The sequence below is a fragment of the Balaenoptera ricei genome, chromosome 1 (genome assembly GCF_028023285.1).
Source record: "Balaenoptera ricei isolate mBalRic1 chromosome 1, mBalRic1.hap2, whole genome shotgun sequence".
Classification (NCBI taxonomy): domain Eukaryota; kingdom Metazoa; phylum Chordata; class Mammalia; order Artiodactyla; family Balaenopteridae; genus Balaenoptera; species Balaenoptera ricei.
In genome coordinates this window covers 109,793,087-109,817,602 of record NC_082639.1, presented here as the reverse complement: position 1 = coordinate 109,817,602, position 24,516 = coordinate 109,793,087, and the positions used below count along the sequence as shown (strand labels likewise).

Below are 24,516 nucleotides of genomic sequence, written 5' to 3'. Positions count from 1 at the left end.
AGGTGGAAGCAACCTAAATGTCCATCCACAGATGAATAAACAAAATGTGATATACATGTACAATGGAATATAATTATTCGGCCTTAATAAGGAAGGAAATCCTGTCATATGCTACAACATGAAAAAGCCTTAAGGACATTATGCTAAATGAAATAAGCAAGTTACAAAAAGACAAATAATGTATGATTCTACTTACATGAGATACCTAAAGTAGTCAAATTCACAGAGTGTAGAATGGTAGTTGCCAGAGGTAGAGGAGGGGGAAATGAGTTGTTTAATGGGTAGAGAGTTTTAGTTTCGCAAGATGAAAAATTTCTGGAGATCCACTGCACAATAATGTGAATATATTTAACACTACTGTACATTTTTAAATGGTTAAGAGGGTAAAAAAAAAAAACTTATTAAATTACAAATTTTAAATATGTACAGTTTATTGTATGTCAATTATACCTCAATAAAGCTGTTTAAAAAATTGTTTGAAGAAACAGAAGAGTTCAGAAAAGTTGTTGCATATGAGATACTGCTACAAAAATAACAGCTTTTCTTTCTATATACCTAAATATTTTATTTTTGCTTTACAGTTTTATAATTCAAAAAGTAATTTCACAAGCTCTGCTTTGTTTAAATTTTGATACTGATTAAAAAAATGTGAGGTACTACTATTACCCTTTAATAGATCGGAAAACAGATCTCAGCAAAGCTATGTTAAGGATTTACCCAATGGAGAGCTTGTACTTGAACCAGATATTCTGACTCCCGGTAAATAATTATTCCGTTCCAACAATACAAAGAAAAAATATCCCATTCATAATTGTAATAAAAATATAAAATACTTGGGAATAATTTAAAGGGGCATATGTGAAACATAAAACAAAACAGAACTTTATTTGGGGAAACAAAAGATGAGATGAATAAAACAGAAACATTACACATTTTAGTTGGGAATACCACATTTAATAAAAATGGTGACTCTTCTTCAGTTAAACTATAAATTTAACAAAAACCCAATTAGAATTGTAACGGATACTTTATAAAGTGTTATGAAATGGGTTAATTATTTTCAAAATAATCTTAAAACAAAATGTTTAAAAGAAAGTAAAAAGTAAGGATAGTATTCTCTATATGGCTCTGCTAAATTCATTATTTACAGTCATAGTAGTATAAACACTGAATATTAATCTAACAAATATTGTAATTTGACTATAGTGAGAAGATGGGACAGATGAAAAGGTAGGAATATGTAGTGCAGTGGGGGAGGAAATGGAGCTAAAGTCTCATCTTCTATAGCAGGTAATTAAGCAATATTGCTTGAATCGGAAACATCAAGTAGGAGTAATATAATTAAGTTATAATAGAGGTATGGAAGTAAATATAAAATGAAATAGATATCCCATGTTCTTGGATTCAAAGAATTAATATTGTTAAAAAGGCCATACTACCCAAAGCTATCCACAGATTTAATGTGATCCCTATCAAATTACCCATGACATTTTTCACAGAACTAGAATAAATAATCCTAAAATTTATATGGAACCATAAAAGACCCAGAATTGCCAAAGCAATCTAAAAGGAAAAAAGGACAAAGCTGGAGGCATAATCTTCCCAGACTTTGGACAATACTACAAAGCTACAGTAATCAAAACAGTGTGGTACTGGCACAAAAACAGATATATGGATCAATGGAACAGAATAGAGAGCCCAGAAATAAACCCACACATCTATGGTCACTTAATCTTTGAAAAGGAGGAAAGAATATACAGTGGAGAAAAGACAGTCTCTTTAGCAAGTGGTATTGGGATAGCTGGACAGCCGTGTGCAAATCAATGAAGTTAGAACACTCCCTTACGCCATGCACAAAAATAAACTCAAAATGGCTTAAAGACTTAAATATAAGACATGACACCATAAAACTCCTAGAAGAGAACATAGTCAAAACATTCTCAGACGTAAATTGTAGCAATGTGCTCTTAGGTCAGTCTCCCCAAGGCAATAGAAATAAAAGCAAAAATAAACAAATGGGAGCTAATCAAACTTTTAAGCTTTTGCACAGCAAAGGAAGCCATAAACAAAACAAAAAGACAACCTACATACTGGGAGAAAATATCTGCAAACCATGCTACTGACAAGGGCTTAATTTCCAAAATATACAAACAGCTCATACAACTCAATAGCAAAAAAATAAACAACCCAATCAAAAAATGGGCAGAAGACCTAAACAGCCATTTCTCCAAAGAAGACATACAGATGGCCAATAGGCACATGGAAAGATGCTCAACATTGCTAATTATTAGAGAAATGCAAATCAAAACTCAAAAAGATACCACTTAACACCAATCAGAATGGCCATTGTTAAAAAAATCTACAAATAACAAATGCTGGAGAGGGTGTGGAGAAAAGGGAACCCTCCTATACCTGTTTGTGGGAATGTAAGTTGGGGTAGCCACTATGGAAAACAGTATGGAGGTTCCTCAGAAAACTAAAAATAGAATTACCATATGACCCAGCAATCCCACTCTCGGGCATACATCTGCAGAAAACTCTAATTTGAAAAGATACATGCACCCCAATGTTCATAGCAGCACTATTTACAATAGCCAAGTCATGGAAGCAACCTAAATGTCCATGGACAGATGAATGGATAAAGAAGATGTGGTATGTGTGTGTGTATTCACACACTCACATGCGCACACACACCCACGTATATATAATGGAATATTACTCAACCATAAAAAAGAATGAAACAATGCCACTTGCAGCAACATGGATGGAGCTAGAGATTATCATACTAAGTGAAGTCAGACAGAGAAAGACAAATATCATATGATATCATTTATATGTGGAATCTAAAATATGACACAAATGAACTTCTTTACAAAACGGAAACAGACTCACAGACATAAAAAACAAACTTCATGGTTACCAAAGGGGAAACGGGCTGGGGGAGGGATAAATTAAGAGTTTAGGATTAGCAGATACACACTACTATATATAAAATAGATAATCAACAAGGACCTACTATGTAGCACAGGGAACTATATTCAATATCTTGTAATAAACCGTAATGGAAAAGACTATGAAAAAGAATATATATGTATAACTGAATCACTCTGCTGTACACCAGAAACTAACACAACATTGTAAATAAACTATACTTCAATAAAATTTTTTTAAAAGATGAAATAAAACAAACAACAAAAAACAAGCTAAAAGAGGTGAAAGTGGTTGCCTATGAGAGGAAAAGAAGTGGGAATAACTAATATTTTTCATAATAACCTGTGTAGAACCATTTGATACTTTAAGCTCTATGTATGTATAATTTTGATGAAAAATTTTTTGAAAAAGAACATAGCCCCATAATGTTCATTTGTTATTGTTTTAAAAAATAATAATAAATACATTTTGAACTCCAGGATAGCCCCTTCTTAAACTTTTTTTTTTTTAATGGCTTTATTTATTTATTTATTTATTTTTGGCTGTGTTGGTTCTTCATTGCTGTGCACGGGCTTTCTCTAGTTGCAGTGAGTGGGGGCTACTCTTCATTGTGGTGTGAGGGCTTCTCATCACGATGGCTTCTCTTGTTGCGGAGCACAGGCTCTAGGCGTGTGGACTTCAGTAGTTGTGGCATGCAGGTTCAGTAGTTGTGGCTTGTGGGCTCTAGAGTGCAGGCTCAGTAGTTGTGGCGCACAGGCTTAGCTGCTCCGCAGCATGTGGGATCTTCCTGGACCAGGGCTCGGACCCGTGTCCCCTGCACTGGCAGGTGGATTCTTAACCACTGCACCACCTGGGAAGTCCCCCCACTTCTTAAACTTATCTTTCGTCAAAATGGGATAGAACATTTTACAAATTTAACTAAGATCCAGGAGGCAAAACAGCTTTCTCAAGGATTCACACTGGATTGGCAAATGACCACTACATATGAACAGAAAAAGAAATCAGGCCTTTCCAGGGAGATCAATTCACCCACCTGATGAAAGAAGTAGGTAACAGCAAGGTCATTGTCATTTAAGAGGATTTCTTCTTCTGTCGTAAAAAGCCACTTTCGAATGGTCAGGCAGGTGCCTAGCACAGCTGATGTGTAATTCTGGACGTAGAGTTTATGAGGAAATTCATTAGGTGCCAGCTTACGTACTAAAGAGAAGACAAAGCAAAGAAAGCTAGAGTGAGAAGATATACAAGGCATCTCCCTAGTATGAACTGTGTAAAGCAGACAAGAATGGAGGTTATCATTAACCAGCACATCAGCTTAGTTCCATCCAGGAGCTCTGCCTTGGGACCACAAAATATCAATTTGTCTAACCAAATCTACGCCTTCTAATATGACTGGCCAACTGAGCCTCAAGCTAACTGAAATCTATCACCTGAATGAAATGCCTTTCAGTTAACATGCTGACTTTGCAGACAGCACCTACTCCAAAGTCAGTTAAAATATCTGATCCATAATTGAGTTAAGTTACAGCAATGTCCACTGAACATCTTTTAAAGCAAGCCTCCCCTCTTACCCAGCTATGGTGCATTCAGAGTCTCTCATGTGGCAGTTCTCAATGAACAGCTTTTTTTTTTTTTTTTTTTAAAGGAATTCCTTTATTTTTATTATTTATTTATTTATTTTTGGCGGTGTTGGGTCTTCGTTTCTGTGCGAGGGCTCTCTCTAGTTGCGGCAAGCGGGGGCCACTCTTCATCGCGGCGCGCGGGTCTCTCACTAGCGCGGCCTCTCTTGTTGCGGAGCACAGGCTCCAGACGCGCAGGCTCAGCAGTTGTGGCTCACGGGCCTAGTTGCTCCGCGGCATGTGGGATCCTCCCAGACCAGGGCTCGAACCCGCGTCCCCTGCATCGGCAGGCAGACTCTCAACCACTGCGCCACGAGGGAAGCCCTCAATGAACAGCTTTTATTGTTAGGAGCTGAAAGGCTCTCCACATCCCCCCACAAGTCTAAGACATTCACCAAAGTGAAAAGTGACTTCTGGGTAGCCTTACTTCCTCTTCCTAACAATGCTCAAGCAGGATAAAACACTACCACTTTTAATTTCTATATTGTTTTTCTTTAAAAAGGCAGAGTTTTCTTCTCTTGATGTTTACTTGGCTTTATAACAGAGCAAAAGACAGATTTAATATTTCCCATTTTATTTGTTAACTAAAGCTTAGAGAAGAAGGTAAGATTAGAATCCAAGTGTCCTGGGTCCTTAGCAATCCTTTGTAATATTTATATCTGCCTAGTTAGACTGTAGAGAGTTGGGAAGAAAATAAACAATTGGGAGATAGCTGCTTTAGCGGGAATCAAAGTTGTTCTACATTGACCTGGGATGGCAAGGCGACTCAAATCTACCAAACTCTCTCCCTTTCTGGGATGAGGAAGTTCTGATCAGTCAATATTATCTGTTGTTTCTGGCCTTAGCCCTGTACATATATGATGTGGAAAAGACCCATAAACCGTAGGAAATTTGTCATTTAAAGCAAGCCTTCCAACTTCCTCCCCTTTGTGGTCTCAGTGCAACCATCCCTAGCTTTTATAAAAGAATAAATAAGAGAAAATCTCTGTCACCGTGCAATAAAACTTCCTAGGAAGAGGATATCTGTTTATGCAAACTTAAACACTGGGTTGGCCAAAAAGTTCGTTCGGTCTTTTCCATAAAATGGCTCCAGTAGCGCTTAGTTGTCTTTAACTTCATTCGAAACAGATTGTATTGTGACAGCTATCATATCAGCATGCATTTAAAAAAACTTATCAAAATTGGGTGAATTTTTGTGTAGCCATTTTAATATTGAAGATGAAAGAAAAAAGCAACAATTTCAGCATATTATGCTTTATTATTTCAAGAAAGGTAAAAACGCAACTGAAACGCAAAAAAAGACTTGTGCAATGTATGGAGAAGGTGCTGTGACTGATCAAACGTGTCAAAAGTGGTTTGCTGGACTTCTCTGGTAGAGCGGTGGTTAAGAATCCGCCTGCCAATGCAGGGAACACGGGTTCGAGCCCTGGTCCAGGAAGATCCCACATACCACGGAGTAACTGAGCCCATGCACCACAACTACTGAGCCTGTGCTCTAGAGCCCGAGAGCCACAAGTACTGAGCCCGCCCGCCTAGAGCTCGTGCTCTGCAACAAGAAGCCACCGCAATGAGAAGCCTGCGCACTGCAACGAAGAGTAGCCCCTGCTCGCCACAACTAGAGAAAGGCCCCGCACAGCAAGGAAGTACCAACACAGCCAAAGAAAGCAATCAATCAACCAATAAATTAAAAAAAAAAAAAAAAGTGGTTTGCAAACCACTTTCTTTCATGCTGGAGATTTCTCGCTAGATGATGTTCCACGGTCGGGTAGACGAGCTGAAGTTGATAGAAATCAAATAGAGACGTCAACTGAAAACCGTCAATGTTATACCATGTGGGAGATAGCTGACATACTCAAAATATCCAAATCAAGTGTTGAAAATTATTTGCACCAGCCTGGTTATGTTCATCGCTTTGATGTTTGGGTTCCACATAAGTTAAGCGAAAGAAACCTTCTTGACTGTACTTCCACATGCGATCCTCTACTTAAACATAACAAAAACGTTCCGCTTTTAAAACAAATTGTAGTAGGTGATGAAAAGTGGATACTGTACAATAATGTGGAACAGAAGAGATCGTGGGGCAAGCGAAATGAACCACCACCAGCCACACCAAAGGCTGGTCTTCATCCAAAGAAGGTGATGTTGTGTATAAGGTGGGATTGGAAGGGAGTCCTCTAACATGAGCTCCTTCCGGAAAACGAAACAATTAATTCCAACAAGTACTGCTCCCAATTAGACCAACTAAAAGCAGCACTCGACGAAAAGCGACCAGAATTAGTCAACAGAAAACGCATAATCTTCCATCAGGATAATGCAAGACCACATGTTTCTTTGATGACCAGGAAAAACTGTTACAGCTTGGCTGGGGAGTTGTGATTCATCTGCCGTATTCATCAGACATTGCACCTTCGGATTTCCATTTATTTTGGTCTTTACAAAATTCTCTTAATGGAAAAAATTTCAATTCCCTGGAAGCCTGTAAAAGGCACCTGGAACAGTTCTTTGCTCAAAAAGATAAAAAGTTTTGGGAAGATGGAATTATGAAGTTGCCTGAAAAATAGCAGAAGGTGGGACTTCCCCTGGTGGTCCAGTAGTTACGAATTCACCTTCCAATGCAGGGGACGCGGATTCGATCCCTGGTCGGGGAACTAAGATCCCACATGCCGTAGGGCAACTAAGCCCATGTGCCACAACTACTGAGCCTGCGCGCTCTGGAGACCAAGCCCCACAACTAGAGGGAAGCCCACGTGCCACAACAAAAGATCCCGCGTACCACAACGAAGATCCTGCGTGCTCAACTAAGACCCGACGCAGCCAAATAAATAATAAATTAAAAAAAAAAAAAGAATATAAACTCTACTGGAGCAAAGAATTTTAAAAAATGGCATAAGGTAGTGGAACAAAACGGTGAATATGTTGTTCAATAAAGTTCTTGGTGAAAATGAAAAATGTGTGTTTTATTTTTACTTAAAAACCAAAGGAACTTTTTGGCCAACCAGTACATGCATTAAAGCAAAGGCTTGGGACTTCCCTGGTGGCGCAGTGGTTAAGAATCCGCCTGCCAATGCAGGGGACACGAGTTCGATCCCTGGTCCAGAAAGATCCCACATGCTGCAGAGCAACTAAGCCCCTGCACTCTGGAGCCCGCGAGCCACAACTACTGAAGCCCGTGCGCCTAGAGCCTGTGCTCCGCAACAAAAGAAGCCACTGCAATGAGAAGCCCATGCACTGCAACGAAGAGTAGCCCCCACTCGCTGCAACTAGAGAAGGCCCACGCGCAGCAACGAAGACCCAATGCAGCCAAAAATAAATAAATAAATAAATAATTTTTTTTAAAAAAAGCAAAGGCTTTTAATCAACATATTTCTTTCTAACTCCTGAAAACAAAAAGCTATTCTTAAAAATCTACAAAAACCATAAAGTACACTAAAACAAGCTGTGGCTAAGTAGAAAATCCCCTCTTTTTAAGGCTGTTTCATTGGAATATATTAATTTTGAACTCTGATTTTTAAAAATCTCATGGAAGTATCTGCTTCAGTGCTGGGTGTAAGTAACTGATACTGACAAAAGAGGAAAAAGGGGTGATCAGGTATCCAGACTTAGTGGGATTATGCTTAATGGGATTTGTCCTCTCTGCTTGTTAGAAACAGTTCCAATTAGTGGGATTGCCCCTTGTCTTCAAGATCTTCTTCTCCAGGCAAACAGTTTCAATCTGACAGCTTTTGGGAGCTTCAGTTTCTTAGTATTAGGATAAAATATCCTCAAACAAAACTTAATATTAGTCACTGGCACTTACCAAAGAAATGATTGATCACTTCAAATAAGGCAAAGTAATTCACTGTCGTACTGTCCATGCCGACCTTTGCTGCAATAGCCTAAAGTGTAAACAGGATAGATTAGTTTCAGGAAAACAAAATCAGACAGTGCTGTGGGAAAAGACAGGTATATGCATGAGGAGTGGGGAGAAGAGAAGGGTTTTGCCATCTTGGTTTCATATAAACTAAATTCATGGTCCATAGCTACTCTTTTTTGTATGTATGCATACATATGCATGAAATAAAAGAGAAAAATACCTGTATTTGATCCAAACAGCTATGATCTCTAAATATGAGTTTCTCCCCTCCAATTAAAGCTGATAACAGTCTCTCCTTAAATATCAGCTTTGCTCTCTGAAATAGGACTTCATATCATGATGATTTTTTTGAATAGCACTTACAAAATATGTGCTACATAAGGACAGATTTTAAGAAGAAAATAAATTCTTAAATATCTAGTCTCACACATTCAGCCTACATTTAATATAGGCTGTTAACATACAAGATCTATATCTTTGGTTCTTGAGCTTAAAACATTGTTTATCAATTTTGCTCATACCTCACAAATTATTCTTGTTTACTTTTCAGATGATCCATGTCTCATGCTGGGGACCTCCATATCCTAAGAATTATCATCATCCTTATCCACGTGAAAATAGCACAATGTTGGGACAACAGAGACATTTTAAACAAGTATCAGTCCTTCTCTCTAGGAACTAAGGTCCCAACATGATAAATAAAAAGAAATTGAAAGACTCCACATGCAAATAAAGGAGAATTGAAATTACATACAAATAACAACAAGAAAACACAAAGCAAAAAACACAAACTAGTAGTACCAAAATTCCTTTTCAAGATCAATCCCAAAATGTATAAATAAGGTGTTAATTAAACAAGAGAAAATTATTGAGTATTAGTGTCTCAGTAAACCAAATATGATTATATCCTTCTTCCCGTATCTACTCACATATCAGACCTAGGTTCATCCCTGATGTGAGGCAGAAACTGGAGACTGTAAGTGTTCTAAGCTACCATTCTATACTGCACTAGATAGAAACTGAAATCTTCTCAAGGTTTGGAAAATGGCTTATAGCTAGAAGTCTCTGTAACAGGGTGAGGAGAGAAGTGAAAAAAAAAATTAGGCCTTGCTAGAGAAGTATTGAAAATGAAACAAAACATCAATAAGCTATACAAAATTAATGTTTTCCTTGCAATCAATCCACCACTTTATAATTTCTGAAATACCTCAGATCCTGTACATATCCTTTGCCATGGTATACAGTAAATATTTGGGGGGTAAATTTTTTGTTTGCCACAAAGGAGAAATAAGTACTAATATCCAGAAACCCACTAGTCTCCCTGAAAATCTTGATCAAATCAGGATTAAAGACCAATGAAAAGGCCTAAAAGAAACAATTATACTCAGCACCTGGATCATGATCTTTAAATACCATTCCTCACTGAAAGGAAAGACTCCTTGGGGAAATGACTGATTCAAGATCTAGTGTAGGAAATATACAAAGATGAGCCCAGAGCATCTTGTTGTACCAAAAAGCAAGGATGCTATCATAAACAAATGGGTTGCACCAAAAAAATACAGGAGCAGACGTGAAGGAGCTTCCACTGACCAAAGACAGAACAATGTGAGCACCAAAAAGAATATATGTTCTTGATTAATCATACTGAGTATCTAAAAACCCACATGATACTAAAAAAATAATTATCTCATTGGACATCACTGGAATCAGCTAGGGCACTGATCCTTTACGCCAAAAATTGGCAATAAAAGGGAAGAATTAAATATTTATCCCCCTTTTCCTATAAACTGTATTTCAGGATACTAAATAGCCTTCGTTGATAAGGGAAAGTTCTTTACAGAAGAATTCTAGTTAATAAATGTGAAGAAATGAGAAAATTGGAAAATCAGCATTTTGCAACCCTTAATGAAATCACTGGTTAAGACAGTAATCATCAGTGATACACTTATTGGATAAAAGATCAGTGAAGAACTTAACAATGGAGACATCAGGTTATTACCACGTAAACCTACTGATTAATCACTAAAAGCGGATAACCAGATATTGTGTTCCTCCCATTGAGAAGCAATATGAAGTATATAGCACCGATTATGAAGTATTCTCATCAAAAAGCTGAACCTGAATCTAATCAAGCCTCTAGAGAAAAATTCCATTTATAGAAAATATAAGTAGACAGAAAGACATATTAAATGACACAAATAGACAAAAGAAGCAAACAAATAAATTCAGAATGTGGGACATTTCACAGGACACAGACCCAATTTCTGCAATAAAACAATAACATAGGGGAAAAAAGTTGGGGAAGGGAAGGGAAGAGAGACTGCCCTATATTAAAAGAAACATAAAAACCAAATGTTTTTTAAGGACATAAGGACCTTGTTTAGATCCAGATTATAACAAACCAACTGTTAAAAATCATTTTTAGACAATTGGGAAAACTTGACTATGGATTTATTATTAGTTAATACCATGGAAGTAGTTAATTTTTTAGGTTTGATAATGGCTTTGTGATTATGTAAGAGGAACATCCATATTTTTTAGAGATGTATACTGAATTATACACAGGTCAAAAAACATGGAATTTGCTTTAAAATATTTAAACAAAGGAAAAGGAAAAAAGGATATATAACACGAATGTGGCAAAATCTTGAGGATTATTAAATATGAATGATGAGTACATGGAGCTTCACTGTACTATTCTATTTTCACATACATTAGAAAGTCTTTTACAATTAAAAAGATGGGGTGCTAATCACAACCATTACAACCTGGGATATTTATTGTATCTTTCTTTCAAGGAGGACAAAGTACTTCCACGTTAATAATCATAACATCAACAGCAGCAGCTAACATTTAATAAATTTATTACATGCCAGATACTCCAAGCTCCTTATACGTATTAACTCATTTAATCTATCTTTCTTAGTTTTAAACCAACCAATGTCAAGCCTACTTGTTCAAGTTTAATTTACCTGATATACTTGGTCTGTAGTACTGTTCTTTTTAACCCTGACTGTAACTGTTGTTCCATCTGGTAATGCTACTCTCAGCTCTACGTCAGACACACCATTGTAGTTCTGGGGAAAAGGCAGAAAAAGAATTAATTTTTTAAAAAAAACGAATTTATGACCCAGTATATCCTCATTCTCCTTGCAACATGCTAGCTAAACAACCTAAACTTGTGATAGAAAGAAAGTGAGTTCCAATGAAAAGGGGAAAAAAGACATAAGTCAATACATTGCAAGTCATAAAGCTGACTTTAGGCTGCAGCAGAAGTTAACCTTTAAGATGAACAGGGAGGAAAGAAATATGTTGAACCCAACGTGTTCATATCTCAAAACAGAAAACTTGTGTGAATCAGTCTAGGTCAAACACAGATAAGATTTCTGGCTTACTTTCAAACATTCAGAACTCACAAATGAGAAAAGAAAACAACCAAAGGCAGTAGTTTCAACAAATATTCTCTGGTTTTAAATGGTTAGGCATGCTAGATTGGCTCAAGAGGTATCCTAAGTTCCATTCTGAACCCTGAAATAATCATGACACCTTTGAAAGGAAAAATTGATGAAACTCAGGAATCTGAGTTAGTCTGATGTCCAGTTTTCTTCTAGCAAAGAGTAAACAATTCTTATCCTCCTTAATTCAAAAGAAGTCCTTCTCTCTTACTGCTTTTGAAAATTAACACATTCCTCTAACAAATCTGTGACCTTGTAATTTTTATTACAGAGAAACAACTATTTAGAAACAAGTCCATCGTCATTTACCACTTTAAAAAAACTACTATTCATTGCCTAAAACCATCCTAAGCATTACTTTGTTATAAAAGCCCTTGTCTGCAAGAAACTTATAATCTAGTTGGGGAAATAAAACATATACATATAAAATAATTAGTGGATGACACACTAGTTAATACGGCAGCATTACATAGTCATTCTTCTATTCAATTAATATTTATTAAGCACCTACAAAATGCTTGACATTGTGGTAAGGCACTGGGACTATAAAGATGATCAAGATTTAGCTCTTGTTCTGAAGATCTAATGTACAGCGTGGTGATCATAGTTAACAATACTATATTCCATATTTGAAATTTGCTAAGGGGGTAGATCTTAAGTGAAGAAAGGAAGGAAGGAAAGAAGAGAAAAGGGAGTAGGAAATGGTAATGAGGTGATGGATAGGTTAATTAACTTGATTATGGTGATCATTTCACAATGTATACAGATACCAAAACATCAAGTTGTACACCTTAATATATACAATTCTTATTTGACAACTATACTCAAAAAGCTGGAAAAAAAAAAAAGATTTAGCTCTTACCTACAGGTAGCTCATGATCTAGTAAAGTAAAATTATAAAGTGATCATCTGACTATATGTATAAAAAATTAGAGACTGAGATAGCAACAAGGTGATAATTAAGTGTACTGACTGCAGAAGTTCTTGGTGGAATGAAAAATCAATGACTTGAATATCAGGGAAGGTTTCAAAGAGAAGGTGGACCTAGCACTAGGTCTTGAAGGATAAGCAGGACACATAACAAAAGGAAGTCGAAATAACAGTCATTTAGAGAATTTATGGCAATTCAATCCATCATCGATATCTTTATTTTCCCCCACAAGGAGCCAAGAGGTAAATAGTCACTTTGGTGGGTATTCACCTACCTCATCTGATTCTGACAGGAATTCCTGCATGATGTCACTCTCACCAATGACTCGTATTGAGCACACTACAGAAAACAAAGACAGAATCTGGCATGAGGCCCTAAAATCAAGAATATAAAGTCAAAACATATCAAGGTTTAAGTATAAATCATCATTAGCAGGCAGTGCTGAGGTAGTATGCCATCCCTGACACATGATATTTTATGGCACAACAAACATTTATATAAATAGGAACCAGAACAGAGGAATAACAGGATGTACAAAGATGTAGCTTACTAAAAATATTAAACATAGACAAAGGAAGTTACCTGTAAAAGAGAAATCAAAGTTCAGTAAATCTAACTTTGCTGTCTTCTGTTAACTATTAATAAGCTAGACAATAATAGAGCAAGGGTAAGGTCAATTAGGAATAAACACAAAATTAAAATACAAAGAAAAATATCTATTTGGCCTAGGAGCAGGCCAGTAAGAGAATCATAAGCATTTAAATAAAGCCACTTTGGAAAAAATTGGGTAGGTAATCAAGTATTAAGCTGAGCACATCTTCTCATCTTCTCACCTCACTAACTTTAACTTCAAAACAACTACAACTAAAAAAAAGACAGAGAGAGAAAGGGAGAAGGAAGGAAAGGAAAACAGGCAGGTAGGTAGGTAATCATCTAAATCTAAGAGAGTTAATTTCCTAACATTCTCATGAGGATAATAAATTACACTGCTGATTTTACTTCATTTTATTAAAAAAAAAATTGTACTCTTTCTCATTTCCCAAAGGCTGTGTTAGGAGGCCATTGTTAGAGAAAAGCTAAAAATAGATGAAGTTTAACTACCTTCTATGGGGGAAATGGTTTTTCTTCAGGGATAAAGCTCTCTACTAAAGTTTTAAAAAAATTCAACTAGGTCAATTAGTTCTTCTACAAGGACACAGAATTATTAAATACCACATAAGACCATTATTCTGTTAAATTAGTATTTTAAAGAAAAGCCTATTGCATGCCTAGCAAATTATGTAACTCTATAATGTAGCAAAACAAGGTCTCTTCTCTGAGCCACAAACTGAACCATCTTATTCAGGAGATCTGTGTCATTTCTCCCTGCCTTTCTAGACAAATGTTTCAGCCTCCACATCCAAAGACTCCTAATGTATTGTTTGGAGGTCCTGAGATAACAAGTAAGTTTTAATATTTCTACCTATAACCTACTTAGAACAAGGGGACGTTAGCTTACCTACAACTCATCAAACCTATCCATGGACACGTGTAAGAGGAATAAGGAATTTTCAAGTAGGACATGCCAGTGAACCAAGAATCACTTTCATAAAAATGTCTTAAATACTGCCCATCTAGTTCCCAAATCAATTTAGCATGTTGTTGAGTCTGTATATGTTTGCTGTGTGCAAATAATATAACCCTATAAATAAAGGTCCTTAATGCATCAAAAAAATAATTATGCATTTTTCTGTTGTTGTTAAGTGTTTGGCGAGTCAATAAAATAGGCTATTAATTGCTGTACTGAACATTTCACTCTTGGCTTCAAAGCTCAGATCATTCAACACCTAAGTCAAAAACCTGATTTACTTTCACTGTTGAGTTTCAGGAAACTTAGCTATGCAGTTTAGGAGCTGCAGTATATACCTAGACCCTATGTTTACTCAAGATAGTAGAGTTTAATAGGCTGGCTTACCTTTTTCTAGATATTCTTCCAACCCCCGACGTCGGGCATCTAATTGCTGTTCTGATAAAGAGAATGGCCACTTCCCTGGAAGTCGGGGAAATGTAAAGTTGGCAAACTCTCTCTTCAGGTTCTGGTGTAGGATGGCAAACTCCCGGTACCGCTTAGAACACAACTGCCTCCCTGCCATGTAAACATTGTATACCTGGTGAGGGTGAAGAACAAAAAAAAGCCTACTTACTACAAATTAAATCACAGAATCACCTACAGTCAGGCTTAGATTGATACTGGTTAGGTATATTCTGCTACACACTTAACAGAGAATATATGTTCAAGGTCACTGTAAAACAAGATTTACTTTTAATAAACATGCCAGAAATTATATGTACAAAAGAGGGCTACTGCCTGCAGGGGGCCCATGATCTTATTTTTGCTATTACAATTACCTCCAACACACTGTTTTAAATATCTTCAGAGGCAATTATCAGCTTTTAAGGGTAGATTTTATTTTCAGAAAGTTAAAAATCATTCAAAGCCAATGTGGTAAGTATAGTGAATGAACAAGCAAGCAAATTTGGAGAGAGATGTAAAAAGTTAGAATTGATTATAAAGCAATGTGACTGATATTTGTGTATGAACCACACTTCCAAAGAAAAGATCTAAAAATGATGTAAGCAACAGTGACATTTTTGTTACCAAATATATCATTTTTGCAAAGGCTCCTTTCCTTAAGTCAGATATCCCTAGTTTTGTTCTTCTCCCTTCCATCATTAAAACAGGGTTAACAAAAAGTTGACGAATAAATGTACTCTAAGGACCTCCTCATATAAACAGTTAATAATCCTCATAAAGAAATAGGTAGAGGGACTTCCCTGGTGGTCCAGTGGGTAAGACTCCGAGCTCCCAAAGCAGGGGCCCTGGATTCAATCCCTGGTCGGGGAACTAGATCCTGCATGCATGCCACAACTAAGAGTTCGCATGCCGTGACTAAGAGTCCACATGCCACAACTAAGGAGTCTGCACGCCACAACTAAGAAGCCCACCTGCCGCAACTATGAGCCCGCATGCCGCAACTAAAAGATCCCGCATGCCACAACTTAAAGATCCCACATGCCACAACTAAGACCCAGCACAGTCTAAATAAATAAATAAATATTTAAAAAATAAAAAACAAAAATAGGTAGAGATTTCTGTCTACTGTTCACAGATGCATGCCAAGCTTCTAGAACAGGACCTGGCACACAGTAGGCACTCAGTAAATATTTGATGAAGAAATGAATGTATGTATGTGTAATTCTTAAATATGTGTCCTCATAAAGGAAAGTGGTGGGATGCATAATCCAAAAACATCAAATAATCTAAGTTATTCTGTATTCTCAGAACATATCAAATTATACAGAGATGGGAAAATTAGCCCCAAATCACATTTACTGGCTTAGCAAAAATCATTCAAAAATTTAAATGTGCACAAAATAGGTCATCTACTCATGTAATCAAGACTTAGTTACTGAGCATAGAGAACAGACTGGTAGTTGCCAAGGGGGAGGGGGTTGGGGGAGGGATAGAGTGGGAGGTGGGGGTTAGCAGATGTAAGCTTTTATACACAGAATGGATAAACAACAAGGTCCTACTGTACAGCACAGAGAACTATATTCAATATCCTATGATAAACCATAATGAAAAAGAATATAAAAAAATGTATATTTATGTATAACTGAATCACTTTGCTGTACAGCAGTAATTAACACAATACTGTAAATCAACGATACTTCAATTTAATAAATAAATCAATAAATAAAGACTTAGTCACTGAGAATGTATACACCAAAGCCCTTCCTTCAATCTCAGGAAGATTCTTTTCCATGCTTCTGTGATTTAGGAAGTATAAATTAAATGCAACAATAATTTAAAAACTCCTCTCTCACAACTCTCCTTCTATGATCCCTCCCCTACTTAAAAGCAAAGCCTCTAACCACTATCAAATAGTGTCCAGGGATGAGTATGATCCTGATCAATGAGTTTTCTTCTTATAATTATCGCTCAAATTTATAACTGATTGTAATGAATCACACATATTACCAAGTATTCCTTCTTAAGTACAAAAGCATTAAAAGGAAAACAGTCTTCCCCTCAGACAAGACCACACATTCTCTTAAGGGCAGGCAGTCTCAAGAAAGTCTTATTCAGTCAACCTGGTCTTATATACTTACTTCTCAAACTAAACTTCCCAAATTTCTCAATAACATCATCATTCCTTTGCTTAAAAAGCAAGTCCACAACCCTACTGGTGTTAAAAGTCAGTCTGACTTCCTCACACAAGGAAGGAAGGAAGGGAGGTAAAGCTAGCTTAGTGGCATTGGTGAATTAGGTATTCCCCAATGTCTTTTTCCAGGGAAGAGTAGACTAGGGCTTTGATAACACACAGAAAGACTATGACTGGATTTCCTCAATGATGATGACTTGAGTAATCCCAAGTCTAGAAAAACATTTCCTAGGGTAGAAAGAACCCTACAACTTGAGAGGCCTTTGTGACAATTTCAATCCTAAAATTTCAGTTTCTTATAAGGTGAGAAGAGTAACATCAAATAGCCTCTCCACCCACCTCTTCCCACTTAAATGTGAAGTCAAAGGGAACAGAACTATAAATAGGATGCCTGACAGTTCAGTAATACTTTAATGCAGGTAGGAATGGCTTCCACAAGAGCCAAATCGTTTTTTTTTTAAAATAGACCTTTATTGGAGGATAATTGCTTCACAATACTGTGTTAGTTTCAGTTGTACAACAAAGTGAATCAGTCATATGCATACATATATCCCCATATCCCCTCCCTCTTGAGCCTCCCTCCCACCCTCCCTATCCCACCCCTCTAGGTCATCTCAAAGCACCAAGCTGATCTCCCTGTGCTATGCTGCTGCTTCCCATAACTATTTTACATTCGGTAGTGTATATATGTCGATGCTAATCTCACTTCACCCCAGCTTCCCCCTCCGCCCTGTGTCCTCAAGTCCATTCTCTATGTCTATATCTTTATTCCTGCCCTGCCACTAGGTTCATCAGTACCATTCTTTTTTTTTTTTTTTAATTCCATATATACATGTGTTAGCATACAGTATTTATTTTTCTCTTTCTGACTTACTTCACTCTGTATGAGACTCTAGGTCCATCCACCTCACTAAAAATAACTCAATTTCATTTCTTTTTAAGGCTGAGTAATATTCCATTGTATATATGTGCCACATCTTCTTTTTTTTTTTTTTAACATCTTTATTGGAGTATAATTGCTTTACAATGGTGTGTTAGTTTCTGCTTTATAACAAAGTAAATCAGTTATACATACACATATGTTCCCATATCTCTTCCCTCTTGCATCTCCCTCCCTCCCGCCCTCCCTATCCCACACCTCTAGGTGGTCACAAAGCACAGAGCTGATCTCCCTGTGCTATGCGGTTGCTTCCCACTAGCTACCTATTTTACATTTGGTAGTGTATTTATGTCCATGCCGCTCTCTCTCTTTGTCACATCTTTCCCTTCCCCCTCCCCATATCCTCAAGTCCATTCTCTAGTAGGTCTGTGTCTTTATTCCCGTCTTGCCACTAGGTTCTTCATGACCTTTTTTTTTTTCTTAGATTCCATATATATGTGTTAGCATACTGTATTTGTTTTTCTCTTTCTGACATACTTCATTCTGTATGACAGACTCTAACTCCATCCACCTCACTACAAATAACTCCATTTTGTTTCTTTTTATGGCTGAGTAATATTCCATTGTATATATGTGTCACATCTTCTTTAACCATTCATCTGTCAATGGACATTTAGGTTGCTTCCATGTCCTGGCTATTGTAAATAGTGCTGCAATGAACATTGTGGTACATGTCTCTTTTTGAATTATGGTTTTCTCAGGCTAAAACACTGATGAAAGAAATCAAAGATGACATGAACAGATGGAGAAATATACCATGTTCTTGGATTGGAAGAATCAATATTGTGAAAATGACTGTACTACCCAAAGCAACCTACAGATTCAATGCAATCCCTGTCAAACTACCAATGGCATTCTTCACAGAATTAGAACAAAAAACTTTACAATTCGTATGGAAACACAAACTGTTTTTAAATTAACTGTGCTTATTAGCAAATGAGAAGCATACAAAAAGAGATCACAACAGACACTGCTTTGTTCTTCACTTGTCCTTAAAATTAACCAAGATCCATTAGCATCCATTTCCCTGGTTTGGACACACTCATTTGCAAAGAAAATGACTGGCTCCCTGCTGAATCAACTCATGAATATCCATGATCCATGAGAAACGACCATGGTCTCATTACAAATGAAAACATCCGTCAAAAAATATATTCTCTGGACTTGAAGGAAGATTATCAAATAGGAACTAAAGATATACACAGGCGAACAGTGCTTCTAGGATCTTTCCACCTTAATGTAAACCCTCAGACTGGCTGGCTCATACATGGAATTAGATGATGTTTGTCAAGCTTGCGATAGCATGCTGAATTTAATGATCACTGGTCACTGTCTTCTCCAACTGACCATATCCTACAAAACTTCAAAAGTTAGAATGTTCATACAGATGGCCAAGAGGCACATGAAAAGATGCTCAACATCACTAATTATTAGAGAAATGCAAATCAAAACTACAATGAGGTATCACCTCACGCCGGTCAGAATGGCTATCATCAAAAAATCTAGAAACAATAAATGCTGGAAAGGGTGTGGTGAAAAGGGAACCCTCCTGCAATGTTGGTGGGAATGTAAATTGATACAACCACTATGGAAAACAGTATGGAGGTTCCTTAAAAAACTAAAAATAGAACTACCATACGACCCAGCAATCCCACTACTGGGCATATACCCAGAGAAAACCATAATTCCAAAAGAGACATGCACCACAATGTTCACTGCAGCACTATTTACAATAGCCAGGACATGGAAGCAACCTAAATGCCCATCGACAGATGAATGGATAAAGAAGATGTGGCGTATATATACAATGGAATATTACTCAGCCATAAAAAGAAACGAAATTGAGTTATTTGTAGTGAGGTGGATGGACCCAGAGTCTGTCATACAGAGTGAAGTAAGTCAGAAAGAGAAAAACAAATACCGTATTCTAACACATATATATGGAATCTAAAAAAAAAAAAAAATGGTACTGATGAACCTAGTTGCAGGGCAGGAATAAAGATGTAGACATAGATAATGGACTAGAGGACACAGGGTGGGAGGGGGAAGCTGAGGCAAAGTGAGATTAGCATCGACATATATACACTACCGAATGTAAAATAGTTATGGGAAGCAGCAGCATAGCACAGGGAGATCAGCTCGGTGATTTGCCTAGAGCGGTGGGATAGGGAGGATGGGAGGAAGGCTCAAGAGGGAGGGGATATGGGGACATGTGTATGCATATGGCTGATTCACTTTGGTGTACAACAGAAACTAACACAGTATTGTGAAGCAATTATACTCCAATAAAGATCTATTAAAAAAAAAAGTTAGAATGTTCAGATTGCAAAGCCAGCTTCCAAGGGTAACAAGTTACAGCCCTCTTGAGATACTCTTTGCTGAGTTAGACCCCAATAAGGGAAAAGGAATGAATTACAAGTGGGGAAAGTGTACAACTTATCTGATCAGTGATCTAATTTTGTCTCTCTGGATTCTGCAAGTCAAAGTTTCAAACTTCAGCTTTGAAATAATTTCCAAATTTCTCAATATGTAAATGTTGAAAATCCATGCCATGCGATTTCTCTCTTTATCCTCATGAATTAATTCTATGGAATGAATGCCAGAAGACAGTAACTGATAAATTCTCACAATAGCACAAACCACTGAAGGGAAAGCAATTCTAGTAATACCTGGGCTCTGTATTCAATAGCAAAAACCAAAATTCCGGATATCAGAGATCTTTACTTTGTTGCTTCCTTAATCCCCACCTACAGATTTCTTAAGGCTTTTAAATGGTAACATCTCATTCTATGTAGGATCTGAATATTAAAATGTTCTTACTTTCTCAAACCTCTAGTAACCAACAGGAATTGTGCTACTGAACACACAGAAGAGACTCTCCTTATACAATGCAAAAGTGATTAGAAAAAAAGAATGATGACAATTTGGCCATGACAACATCACCCAAGTTCTGCTTCCAAATGTCAAATAGACCCTGATCTGGTCCATGCTATTGATCTGAATGAATCTTCAATGTACATTATGATCAACAAATTGTTTCCAATGTTACCTTGCCATTTAATCTTGTTTTTAGCTGAAAATTCATCTTCAAAAGGACAATTATTTGCTATTCATAAGCTGCTTATAATAGCAAAAGGAGATACAGCACTCTTAGATGATTTCTGGCTAAAACGTGTGAGATCCTTAACTAAGGGATTCCTCCCAAATACTTAAGTATTTAGGCCTCTTCTTGGAAAGAAAAAAAGCAAAAGGAAACAAAATGATCCTAAAGAACTTAGGTTTAGTGTGTGTGTGTGTGTGTGTACGTGTTTTCCCTAATGTGGGTCATAAATGGTATCTATTTTCTTTATTTGGACCTCAGGTGTACAGACTGGATTAATCACAATCCTTGGTTCATAACACAGTCTCATTTTGGCAAACTCTTTGTTTGGATATTTAATTTAGTTATTTTTATTTTACTTTTATTTTTTATTTTTTCGGCCATGCCACACATCATGTGGGATCTTAGTTCCCCAACCAGGGATTGAACCTGTGCCACCTGCAGTGGAAGCGCGGAGTCTTAACCACTGGACCACCACGGAAGTCCCAATTTAGTTATTTTTAACATTGTGAAAAGCAAACTAAAAGCTAAGACCTTGACAAAAACTTATTTCTAACCATATAGTCTCTGCCTCCTTCACCCTATCTCCCTGTTTCTCTAACTCCCAAAATTATTATGCTCAACCATGTTTCATTATTCCCTTGTTTTTATAGTTTTTTCATTATTCCCTTGTTTTTATAGTTTTTTCCTGCATTTATATGTGATCCTTATATTTTTACTTTTTATTTTAATTTTTGAAGGGTATTTTAGTTTTATGAAAAGGCTTTCATGCAGAATGAGACCTTTTGGGACTTATTTTTTCACTTAGTCTCATCCACAACGTTATATATCTTTGTGGTTTATTCTGTTTTATATGACACTTCGTTGTTTCGCTTTTCAAAAATCTGTTCTGTTGATGGGTATTCAGGTTGTTTCTGGGTTTTTACTACTTCTTAGTTTTGGTTATTATGAACAATGCTGCTATGAACATTTATGCATATGTCCCCGGTAGTACATATATAAGAGATTCTCCTGGGTATACCCTACAAGAGGAACTGCAGAGTTACAAGGTATGTGAATATTCAACCTAAGGAGGTAATGCCAAACTGGAAGCTAAAGCAGTTACATCAATTTATACTCCTTTCAGTAATAATATAAAAAGATCCTCTTGGGGCTTCCCTGGTGGCGCAGTGGTTGAGAGTCTGCCTGCCAATACAGGGGACACGGGTTTGAGCCCTGGTCTGGGAAGATCCCACGTGCCGCAGAGCAGCTGGGCCCGTGAGCCACAATTACTGAGCCTGCGCGTCTGGAGCCTGTGCTCTGCAACAAGAGAGGCTGCGATGGTGAGAGGCCCGCGCACCACGATGAAGACTGGCCCCCGCTTGCCACAACTAGAGAAAGCCCTCGGACAGAAACGAAGACCCAACACAGCCATAAATAAATAAATAAACAAATACTTAAAAAAAAAAAAAAGATCCTCTTAATTTTTGCCAGCGGAATGCGTATGAAAAGATTTCTCACTGTGGTCCTAATTTACATTTCCATGATTACTAATGATGCTGATCATCACCTCTCCATATATTTATTGGCCAGCTGCCCAGGGATCCAGCCCCACCTACCAGTGGGCCAACATCAACTCTGGGAAACCCTGGGCCCCACAGCCAGCCAAGTCAGGAACTGGCCCCACTCACCAGCAGGCTGACACCAGCCCCAGAACCTTCCCTGGACATGGCCCCACCCACAAGTCGCTGGCAGCTTCTGCATTAGGCAAGGCCTGGCAACCAACCTGATCAGGGACCATCCATGCTTACCAATGAGCCCACAGTAGTCAGCCTGACACAACAGAAGGGCCCATGCAGCCCCCATAGATGGCAGCCCTAAAGCATATAGGTCTGGTGACCAGAGGGGAGTATGCTGCTGGCCCATAGGCATTTCCTACATAAGGCCACTTCTCCACGATCAGGAAACATACCAACCTACCAAATACATAGAAATAAGAACACAGAATTAGGCAAAATGAGGCGATAGAGGAATATGTTCCAAACAAAGAAACAAGACAAAACCCCAAAGAAGAACTAAGTGAAATAGAGATAAGCAATTCATGCAATAGAGTTTAAGGTAATGATCATAAAAATGTTCAAAGAACTTTAGAGAAGACTGGATGAACACAGTGAGAAGTTAGAAGTTTCTAACAAAGAGTTAGAAAATATAAAGAGCCAAACAGAGATGAAAAATACAATAACTAAAATAAAAAATACACTAGAAGGATTCAACAGGAGATTAGATGATACAGAGGAATGGATCAGAAAACTGGAAGACAGAGTGGAGGAAATCACTCAAGCTGAACAGAAAAAAGGACAAATAATTTTAAAAAATGAGGACAGTTTATGACACCTCTAGGACAACATCAAGCTTATAACATTCACATAACAGGGGTCCCAGAAGGAGAAGAGAGAGAAAAAAGGTGCAGAGAACATATTTGAAGACATAATAGCTAAAAATTTCCCTAACTTGGGAAAGAAAGCAGACATCCAGATCCAGGAAGCACAGAGAGTCCCAAACAAGATCAACCCAAAGAGGACCACAACAAGACACATTGTAACTAAAATAGCAAAAATTAAAGATAAAGAGAGAATATTAAAAGCAGCAAGGGAAAAGCAACTAGTTATGCACAAGGGAATTCCCATAAGGCTATCAGTTGACTTTTCAGCAGAAACTCTGCAGGCCAGAAGGGAGTAGCACAATATATTTACAGTGATGAAAAGAAAAAATCTACAACCAAGAATACTCTACCTGGCAAATTATTCAATGATTTGAATAATTATTCAAAACATTAAGATTTGAAGGAGAAATCAAAAGTTTTACACACAGGCAAAAGCTGAAAGAGTTTAGCGCCATGAAACCAACTTTACAAGAAATGTTAAAGGGATGTCTCTATGCAGAAAAGACCACAACTAGAAAGAAGAAATTATGAAAGGAAAAATCTCGTTGGTAAAGGCAAACATACAGTGAAGGTAGTTGATCAGCCACTTATAAAGCTAGTAAGAAGGTTAAAAGACAAAAGTATCGAAATCATCAATATCACAATAAGCAGTTAAGGGATACACACACCAAAAAAGGATGTACAATATGATGTTAAAAACAGTAAATGTGGCGAGGAGGAAAAATGCAGGATTGTTAAAATGCATTTGAAATTAAGAGATCAGCAACTTAAAATAATCATATAAATAGATGGACAGATAGATAGATTGCTATATATAAACTTCACGGTAATCACAAACAAAAAGTCTATAAAAGATATACACACAAAGAAGAGAAAGGAATCCAAACATAACACTAAAAATATGGAAAGAGAGCAAAAAAAGAAGAAAAGAACAATAAGAGCCATAAAAACAACCACAAAACAATTAATAAAATGGCAATAAGTACAAACCTATCAATAATTACTTCAAATGTAAACGGGCTAAATGCTCCAATCAAAAGACATACAGTTGCTGAATGGATAC

The 24,516-nt window shown here is 37.1% G+C and overlaps 1 protein-coding gene across 2 annotated transcripts in view; it reads right to left on the bottom strand.

Annotated features, from left to right (window-relative positions):
* Positions 1-24,516, bottom strand: part of SNX27 (sorting nexin 27) — an 85,968-nt gene that overhangs the window by 20,332 nt on the left and 41,120 nt on the right. For both annotated transcript variants that reach the window (XM_059931305.1, XM_059931312.1), the window contains exons 3-7: positions 14,741-14,933; positions 13,061-13,125; positions 11,373-11,477; positions 8,344-8,422; positions 3,965-4,128 (exon numbers count right to left, since the gene is read on the bottom strand). In XM_059931305.1, coding sequence (XP_059787288.1) covers positions 3,965-4,128; positions 8,344-8,422; positions 11,373-11,477; positions 13,061-13,125; positions 14,741-14,933 — 606 coding nt within the window. The remainder of the gene's footprint in view (positions 1-3,964; positions 4,129-8,343; positions 8,423-11,372; positions 11,478-13,060; positions 13,126-14,740; positions 14,934-24,516) is intronic.